We start from the raw sequence: 10,544 nt of genomic DNA, 5'->3' as shown, positions 1-10,544 counted from the left end.
TTACATATCCAAACGCACACTAGCTTCGAACTCTTTACGCTTAACATGCTCTCCATACATTCAGCCAGAAAAAGAAAAGAAACAAAAAATTACAACACCACAACAGCATGCTCTCCATACATGATACAAAGATAAGAGTCGCATGTATGGTTTTTGGTAACAAACTAGACCTACTCTCCAACATTAACGAGAGAGAGAGAGAGAGAGAGAGAGAGAGAGGAAGACGCACTGTTTTTTTTTGAAGCTAGACTTATTGTTGATGATAAGCTCGATCAGCTCAACAATTGAAAATACATAGTAAAGCTGGTTGATGAGGGTGCTTCTAGTTGTAGCTAGGTAGAAGTCTGATTCATAACAGGGTACTTCTTAGCATTCTTGACTATTTTTGTCAGAGCCGCTTTTCCAAGATCAAGCCCACAGATATCAGCAAGTTGTACTAGATAGAGCAAAACATCCGAGAGTTCCTCTTCTAGATGCTCCTTATCATCAGAACTCCAGTTGGGTAGTCCTCTTGCAACTTCTCCCTTCCATTGGAATATCTCAGATAGCTCTCCCACCTCTCCCACCTGCACAAACCAATCCAAATATTTCATCAAAATGAAAGCAAGAAAAAAGGCTAAAAATTGTTTGAAATCGTCACACACTGAAGGTGTGAAATAACTATGATAATAGAGTTAAACTTGTTGCATACAAACTATTTTACATAGTTTTATACACACACCTCAAAAAGTAATTGAAATCGTGATAATAGTTTGTGTGTAATAAGGGCTTACTAGTGCTAGAAGGAGATTTCTAGGACTGTGATATTGAACCCATCCTCTTACTTCAGCAAACTCAGCAAGCCTATCTCTAATTTCTTGAAGAGAAACATCCTTTGTTGTCTTTGATGAACAGCCGTAAGTATTCTCCATCTCTCCTATAGATTCTTTTCTAAATGCTTCACCTGAGCTCATGCATTTCCAAGTCACTCCAAATTTATAGAAGAAAAAGAGAGGGAGAGAGATTTTGATTGGCTCTTTCTTTTTCTTGGCCATTTTTTTCTTTTCTTAAAGTACTATGATTCTATCTCCTAACTAAAATGCATTGTTGGGTATAGTGGAGAAGCACTTGAGTGTTTCCTGATCAGAACACCAAACTGATCATGTGAAGTATGCAAAAGATGTCTCTATCTTTCCATTTTGTGACATGAAATCACTAAACACTGATTAACCCCACCCGCAAATTCTTTTGTTGGAATATAGGTAGTAGCTACTAGCTAGCTAGGCTCCAATCCCTTACTGGAATGAGGAATCTAGCTTTTTCTTCCTCAGCAATTTGGATTCGTCTTCATCCAATTTGAAGAATGATAAAATCTAGAGAAGTATGAGAGAGTTGATTTAATACCATGCAAGATTTCCTTTTGTTTGCTTATAGATTTGATATAAAAATGGACAAACATACATAATCCGATAAGCATGACTGAATGTATGGCCAAATTTTGCGATTCCAACGTGGACTATCTGCAACAATATGTAGTGTGATCAAATCTACAAGCTAGGAAACATATATATAACAGCACTCATGTCCTTGACACACACAGCGTGTATTGCCACGTTTAACAAACAGTAGGCATATATGCTTCATATATTTTTCTGAGAAAACGTGTATGATATTTCTCTCTCTCTCTCTCTCTCTTACGCACATATACGTACACATAACATAACAAATTTTGGAGGATAACTTTTACTCTTCCTTCTTGGTGCTTAAATGTCCGAGGAGATCAATGAAAGGAACAAAAAGTTAAAATTTTGAGTGAAATTTGAGGATGAAAGGTTTGTTTAGACTTCAGTTGTATGTTATATACGCAAGGGATTATTTGAGATTAGTCAATTAAGCAATTATGTATTCAATAAATCATAGGTTAATTACCACAAGCATGCAAGTCACCATATATCAAGCAACATACAACAAAGCACATAACACAGGATATAGTGATCTAGTGAAAAACACAAGGAAAAGAGATATCCATTACAAGGAAAACCTTCCCCAACAAACAATCCGCTATAATCAATAGAAGTTTACAATTTAGAGTAAAAACCTTTACCTAAATTCCACCCCATAGATGAACTTATTATAAAAACTTTCTGATTCAAAACCTTTGAACATTTTGTTAGAAAAAATATTATGGAGTGAATAAGAAATTGATTTCTAATGTGTCAACTTAAACATGATATTGAATTAGTAAAAATCTTTGAATCCAACATAAGAAATGATAGAGTATATGAGTTTATGTTCTCATGGGTTCGACATTGGGTTAGACTTTGAGCATGTGTAGATTGGGCCCTTTTGTTTAAACAAAAATAATATTTATTATTTTATTTTTTGAATTAGTAAGTCTTTATATACTAGTTATTTTTGAACAATGTGTTTGTTCATTAATGTATATATTCATAGCCTCTCATTCATAAAAATCACTTCTTGAGAAACTTTTCTAGAGAGAAAATATTTTGTGCATAAACATAGAGTCAAAGAGAGAGAAAGAGACATTTTTGTTCGTAGAACACGGACCTTGTAGCGTTGCTTTTCCATACTGTAGATCATTTTATCTCGAGAGACAGACATCCGTGAGTCTCTAAGTATCACAGATTATGTAAGGGGCGAAATCTGTTTAAGGAGATTATGAACACAAAACTTGATCTGTATCATTCATCTTTCACACATGTGGTCTGTGATTTTGTAATTATTTTGTAGATTTCTTCTTATATATACAATATCTATTTATTATTTTTGCCTATCACATCTATTTGTATTATTGCTTATAATTAGATTTGTATGTTATTCATATTTGCTTAATTACAAAAGTAAATTATTGAAATATATCTGCTTGCTCACTCTTAAGTGCAAGAGATCGTAGTAATATAATTTTTGGAGTATCGAGGTCAAACCACAAGGAGCAGGGTAACTTCAAAGACAATGTAATTAAACAACACTTTTGGTGAAGATGAAAAATAATTTTTCTTAGTGATTGTTAACAATTAAATAACGACTAGTTTAAATAAATACTTTAAATACTAGGGCATTAGGGTATTTCCCTATATTGATATGAAATTCTTTGTGATCTAAGAAAATATATATTTCATAATTGATTGTTTTTAGACAACGAAAAACCTATGATTCAATTGAACTGGGACAATTTAAGAACGTATGATAACTTAGATTAATAATGCAGTTAGAATAGTTTTCAGAAAAATCCATTCACTTTAAAACCTGATTTCTATTTGAAACTATTAGAAATTCATCTAAACAATAAGAAAAACATGATTGAACTTATTGAAAGCTTGGAATAACTAATACATCAAAAGAAATCTAATTGAACAATCAAATATGTTGTTGTTTAAAATCTTAAAAAGAATCACATTGAATATTAATACCGTATAGAAGAAACATCACCTCTAGCCCTAACTAAGAGTTTATGCTGCCATTAAAGAAAAGAAAATACAAGTTTTTCTTTGCAAAATTCGTTATCCACAGCCTCCCTTCAAAAATCCTAACGTCAAAAGTGTACAAAGAAAATAAAACTTTTACTATTTAATTTTTGTCTAGATTTTCAATAGCAACTTATGAGTTAGGCTGCGTTTGAATCGGTGGTAAATGATTTCCGGAAATCATTTACCACCTGACCCCAGTGTTTGGTAGAGGAGGAAAATTTTAATTTCCGGAAAATTACTTTCAGTTTGACCATTTTTACGCCTTTGACCCGGAAATGATTTTACGTTCTCATTTTACCTTCAAATCATTTCCGGAAATCGCTTATCACGCACAAAAGAGAGAAACAGCCGAGAGATCACGCACAAAAGAGAGAAACAACCGAGAGAGCCAGAGAAGTTGAGAGAGAACGATCGAACCCAAGCAACGAGCAACCCATCGACTCCAAGCAACGAGCTCCAGATCGACACCAATCGACACCAGATCGCCTCCGAGCTCGATCGAACCCATCGCCTTCACCTCGCCTTCACCCAGACCCACGACGAACCCAGACCCACGAGCAACCCATCGCCTTCACCCAGACCCAGACGACCCACGAGCACCCACGACCCACGACCCACGAGCACGACGACCACGAGCACGACGACCCACGACCACGAGCACGACGACCACGAGCACGACGAACCCAGACCCACGAGCACGACGACCCACGAGCACGACGAACCCAGACCCACGAGCAACCCATCGCCTTCATCCAGACCCAGACGACCCACGAGCACGACGAACCCAGACCCACGAGCAACCCATCGCCGATCCACGAACCAGACCCATCGCTGTTTGTTTTTTTTTTTTGATGAACTGGTTGTTGTTGTTGTTGTTGTTGTTGTTGTGTTGTTGTTGCCGCCGCCGCCGGAATCAATTTGTTGCTGCTGCTGTTGTTGTTTTTGTTGCCGGAAAATAGTATTTTCCTAATTGAACCAAACACAAGAAAATATTTTCCACACCAATTTTCATAAAACACCCAAACACTTAAAAATATTTTCCTTTTCCGGAAAATAGCATTTCCGGAAAATACATATTTTCCGGAAAATATTTTACGGGAACCAAACGGACCCTTAATTTCAGCTTTCAAAAATTGTGAATTTTGAAAAACTCAGAACTGGAAAGTTGTAGATATTTAAGTCACGGTTCTAGCCCATCTAGTATTGAGTCAATTGGATTTTTGAGGAGAGAGATACGCTCAAAATATTGATCAGTGCTCAAATTTGATTTTTCATTTTCCGATTATGCTTCTTTGATTTCTTTCCTTATTTGAAACTTCCAAACATGGTAAATGATCCAAACACTCTAGTTGCACCTCCTTAGACATTTAATCATGGTCCCTTAGCTCCTCTTTACTTCTCAACCTCCATTCTCTCACAAGCTCTTATAAGCTCATTTTTTCACATGATTTTCTAAAAGTAGAAAATTACACACAATAAATGACATCTTATTTAAGAAATTATGTGAAGATAAATAATAGAGACTAATGCAAATCATAGCTTAATTACACAAATTAAGCATAGTAATAAGAAGATAACGCTCACATAAATATATAACAAATATATATATTTTAAGGCGTTATCAATATCCAACACATTTTAATTATTTGGATGTCCCACATATGACTCACTCGCGCTTCTTGACCGGAACCTCTAGTCAACTCCAAGAAACTCTTGAAGATTTGAACTACATAGCAGTAACACTGGGATAGCCATGTAGCTTCAACCTTGATCATCAACTCCAAGAATATCGTTTTCATATCTACTTCTTGAATCCAATATTATGGTGAACAATATAGAATTAGAGTTTTGGACTTTTGATCTATGGCCAAGTGCTATCCCTCTCTCTATCTTAGTGAACCTTAGCGAGCCTTTACATAGTCTAGCAAGTAAGGCACATAAAATACATCATTAGCCAACTTAATTAACTTTGAGCATGTGTAGATTGGGCCCTTTTGTTTAAACAAAAATAATATTTATTATTTTATTTTTTGAATTAGTAAGTCTTTATATACTAGTTATTTTTGAACAATGTGTTTGTTCATTAATGTATATATTCATAGCCTCTCATTCATAAAAATCACTTCTTGAGAAACTTTTCTAGAGAGAAAATATTTTGTGCATAAACATAGAGTCAAAGAGAGAGAAAGAGACATTTTTGTTCGTAGAACACGGACCTTGTAGCGTTGCTTTTCCATACTGTAAATCATTTTATCTCGAGAGATAGACATTCGTGAGTCTCTAAGTACCACAGATTATGTAAGGGGCGAAATCTGTTTAAGGAGATTATGAACACAAAACTTAATCTGTATCATTCATCTTTCACACATTTGGTCTGTGAGTTTGTAATTATTTTGTAGATTTCTTCTTATATATACAATATCTATTTATTGTTTTTGCCTATCACATCTATTTGTATTATTGCTTATAATTAGATCTGTATGTTATTCATATTTGCTTAATCACAAAAGTAAATTGTTGAAATATATCTGCTTGCTCACTCCCAAGTGCAGGAGATCGTAGTAATATAATTTTCGGAATATCGAGGTCAAACCACAAGGAGCAGGGTAAATTCAAAGACAATGTAATTAAACAACACTTTTGGTGAAGATGAAAAATAATTTTTCTTAGTGATTGTTAACAATTAAATAACGACTAGTTTAAATAAATACTTTAAATACTAGGGCATTAGGGTATTTCCTTATATTGATATGAAATTCTTTGTGATCTAAGAAAATATATATTTCATAATTGATTGTTCTTAGACAATGAAAAACCTATGATTCAATTGAACTGGGACAATTCAAGAACGCATGATAACTTAAATTAATAATGCAGTTAGAATAGTTTTCAGAAAAATCCATTCACTTTAAAAGCTGATTGAACTTATTGAAAGCTTGGAATAACTAATACATCAAAAGAAATCTAATTGAACAATCAAATATATTGTTGTTTAAAATCTTAGAAAGAATCACATTGAATATTAATACCGTATAGAAGAAACATAACCTCTAGCCCTAACTAAGAGTTTAGGCTGCCATTAAAGAAAAGAAAATACAAGTTTTTCTCTGCAAAATTCGTTATCCACAGCCTCCCTTCAAAAATCCTAACGTCAAAAGTGTACAAAGAAAATAAAACTTTTACTATTTAATTTTTGTCTAGATTTTTAATAGCAACTTATGAGTTAATTTCAGCTTTCAAAAATTGTGAATTTCTAAAAATTCAAAACTAGAAAGTTGTAGATATTTAAGTCACGGTTCTAGCCCATCTAGTATTGAGTCAATTGGATTTTTGAGGAGAGAGATACGCTCAAAATATTGATCAGTGCTCAAATTTGAGTTTTCATTTTCCGATTATGCTTCTTTGATTTCTTTCCTTATTTGAAACTTCCAAACATGGTAAATGACCCAAGCACTTTAGTTGCACCTCCTTAGACATTTAATCATGGTCCCTTTGCTCCTCTTTACTTCTCAACCTCCATTCTCTCACAAGCTCTTATAAGCTCATTTTTTCACATGATTTTCCAAAAGTAGAAAATTACACATAATGAATGATATCTTATTTAAGAAATTATGTAAAGATAAATAATATGGACTAATGCAAATCAAAGCTTAATTACACAAATTAAGCATAGTAATAAGAAGATAACGCTCACATAAATATATAACAAATATATATATTTTAAGGCGTTATCAATATCCAACACATTTTAATTATCTAGATGTTACACATATGACTCACTCGCGCTTCATGACCGGAACCTCTAGTCAACTCCAAGAAACTCTTGAAGATTTGAACTACATAGCAGTAACACTGGGATAGCCATGTAGCTTCAACCTTGATCATCAACTCCAAGAATATCGTTTTCATATCTACTTCTTGAATCCAATATTATGGTGAACAATATAGAATTAGAGTTTTGGACTTTTGATCTATGGCCAAGTGCTATCCCTCTCTCTATCTTAGTGAACCTTAGCGAGCCTTTACATAGTCTAGCAAGTAAGGCACATAAAATACATCATTAGCCAACTTAATTAATAGGCCTTTTTATATATAATAAGTTTCCACGATTGATTGAGTGGTATGTTAGGAATGCAGAAACTACTTCCTTTTCCTTGAGCTGATTTTGGATCTTTACTTTCGACTAGAAAATGTATATGACAATTTATCAAAACTTACAATCTATCATGGTTTGCTAACACCTAACTTATTATTGAACCTCACAAACTTTCCTTTTGGCAGTCAATGTCAAAACCCAAAACTTTCCTTTTGACAGTCCACAAAACCCAATACAAGAATAAAATCCCAGTTAAAAAAAATACCATCCAAGATTACAATGAAATACTAAAAAGAGAAATTCTATAATCACAACAAGTTGTCATCACAATATTTTCACAACAGCTGAGATGGTAGTCTCTCATAGGTCAAAATAAAATATTAAATCAAGTCCCATCCCAAAAATAAGGATGTTGTGACAATATTGTAGCATTTTGTTGCATCCCTAGATTAAATACACTTGTTCTTATCAAGCTTAACCAATCAGTCCAATCCCAAAAAACCACAATTCAAATAGGCATTGCTGCAATATTGAATAATGAAAACCAGTAAAAGGTATAAAAAATTAAAAATCAATAATATTTAATCTTAATAATAGGATTCCCTGTTTGGGTTTTATAATTTTGCATACTAAAATATCTTCACACAAATTCTTAAACTCTTTAAAATACCACTATTTTTTAGTTAAATGATTTTAAATTTAAAAACACAAATTGGTTAAAAAAGTAATTTACTATTTCTAAAAAACTTCCTAAGTTTTAAGCCTTTTCTTTTCTCTTCTCTAATCTGAATTACCACCTTTTATTTTAAATTCAAAATTTCAAAATTTTATATACTCTCAAGTAGAGAAGAATCCTAAAAATTAGGATAGTATCTTTGTCTCACTTTTAAACATTATAACACTAAATCCAAAATAAAAATAAAAAATAAAAAATAAAAAAAGAGCCTCATCACAAGCGCGTGTGACAAGGCAAGTAATGTGCATGTGTGTGTGTGTGTGTGTGTGTTTATATATATATATATTAAAATATGAATTCAACAACTTGTTATTAAATTCATATTTTGAAAATTTCACATTTGGATTGCATGTTCTATATGTTTTGAACATGCATACCAATATTCATGCCAATTAGTTATTATTTACCATTCAATCCTTAAACTCATCTTCCCTCCATTATTTTGAACTACAAAAACTTGAATTTAAACAATTGATTGATGACATGACTATTGATATTTAATCATTTTAAAATTTTGCAAGCATGAAAAATGCACAAAGATAATAATCCAATTATTTATTTGTTATAATTCGCATTCAATTAAAAAATATTGAGTGGTGTAACATTAATTAAAGTTGCTCTTGGTATAACTTGAATCAAATCCTATATTGAGTGGTGTAACATTACTTAAATTACACTTGATGTAACTTAAACACAATCCCATATATATATATATATATATATAAAGCCAAAAGTCAAAGAAAATCCAATTAGATTTTAATCAAAGTCTTAATTTTGTGCCGCAAGTCCCATCTTTTTATTATTATTTTTTTTCCAAGTGAATTATTGGGTGTAAAAATTGAAAAGTCCAAATCTAATTAGATTTCAATTAGAGTTCAAATTTGCGTCATATGTCTGTATAATTTTTTAATTTTTGTGGAAAATGAATTATTGGGTGCAAAAACTGAAGAGTCTATATTCAATCAAATTCTAAATCATAAAAAAAAAATATATATATATATATATATATATCAATTGGCATGACTTAAAAAGTGAACTTATTTACCATTTAGTTATTTTACTACTATTTATAAGTCTCATGGCACTTTTAATACTATTCATAATTTTAATTATTATTTTAACTAACATTTATCTCTTAGAGTACTTTTACCAAAAAAAAAAAAAAAAGAATTTTAAGAAAATTAGCTGTATCAAACGGACAGTAAGTGTCAAAGAAAATCATTCCCTTAGCACAGAAATCAACTCTAGCTCCTTGCTTGACTTGGCTTTAGAGGGACTGGGTTACGACTCCTCTAACTAGCAACCAATAGAAAGAGCAGACCTGCCTGCGAGGGTACCTTGTAATCCATCAAAGAAACGAGAAAAGCATATCAAATATCTTCTAGATTTGCAATCCATGATCCGGATCAAAAAGTACAGATTTAGCCAAAAAAATAAAAGATCAAAAGTACAGAATCATTTATACGGCTCCTTTCTCCAGAGTATATCTAGACGCCTGTAAATGACGAAGAAATTAAGTCCCATCTATTGTAGTGATATGTTTGCACTTGTGGGGTCTACTTCTCATGTGAGAGAGAGTGCATGTATCGAAAATGCCACTATATTCTTATCCATTGTACTTATTAATGTAGTGTACGTTTGGATTGAAATGAAAAATTAAAATATTTACTATTCAGTTATTTTTACTAATTTATGGGTCTTGCTGTAATTTTGGCATTATTATAGGTCCTACTGTACTATTTCAACTAACTTTTACCTTTATCTACAAACTTTCTGCATAATTTTCAGATTTAGCAAAATAAGCTGTTCAATTAAAAAAATCACAATTATAAGATTCAAATTATATATTCTTTTTAGAAAATTTCAATTCTACATGGCATTAGTTTACACATTTTTTAAACTATATATTTCTAAAGTTTGTAATGGTTATCATTTNCCAGTGCCATGTCCAGTTTGAGATGAGGAGAAACATGAGCAATAGTTGTTGGCTCATTTTTTTGAACCTAAATACTTAATGGTCTTAAATTGAAATTTTCATATTTAATAATAAAAAATAAATAAAAAAACCCAAATTGTATATAAAATATTCCTAATGTTTGACAATTGAGGGGAAAAAAAAGGCACATAGTTAATTGCAACTGAGAAACTCTAACTTATGATTTACTTGGCTGATATGTTTAGAAAATTGTCCAGATCCTTTGCATTGAGATAGCATCTATGAGTTTTAGAGCAAACAACATCTAAA

At 32.2% G+C, this 10,544-nt stretch overlaps 1 protein-coding gene across 1 annotated transcript; it reads right to left on the bottom strand.

Moving 5' to 3' along the window:
• Nucleotides 1–1,333, bottom strand: LOC112011113 (uncharacterized). Its single transcript, XM_024043505.2, has 2 exons — nucleotides 774–1,333; nucleotides 1–566 (listed from the first exon to the last, which is right to left on the bottom strand). Exons 1-2 carry the CDS (start codon nucleotides 1,032–1,034, stop codon nucleotides 333–335), a joined length of 495 nt encoding a protein of 164 aa, XP_023899273.2. The 5' UTR covers nucleotides 1,035–1,333; the 3' UTR covers nucleotides 1–332.
• Between the last annotated feature and the right edge of the window lie 9,211 nt (nucleotides 1,334–10,544).

This window comes from Quercus suber, unplaced genomic scaffold (genome assembly GCF_002906115.3).
Source record: "Quercus suber isolate HL8 unplaced genomic scaffold, Cork oak 2.0 scaffold_365, whole genome shotgun sequence".
NCBI lineage: Eukaryota > Viridiplantae > Streptophyta > Magnoliopsida > Fagales > Fagaceae > Quercus > Quercus suber.
Note: the sequence above shows the minus strand (reverse complement) of the source record. Positions and strands in the feature narration are given on the sequence as shown.

Excerpts from the sequence above, each read along its gene's own strand:
- LOC112011113 (XM_024043505.2), bottom strand. The coding sequence starts at position 1,034 with ATGGCCAAGAAAAAGAAAGAGCCAATCAAAATCTCTCTCCCTCTCTTT. Across the intron at positions 567-773 it reads GAAATCTCCTTCTAGCACTA|GTGGGAGAGGTGGGAGAGCT; the intron begins GTAAGCCCTTAT and ends TGGTTTGTGCAG.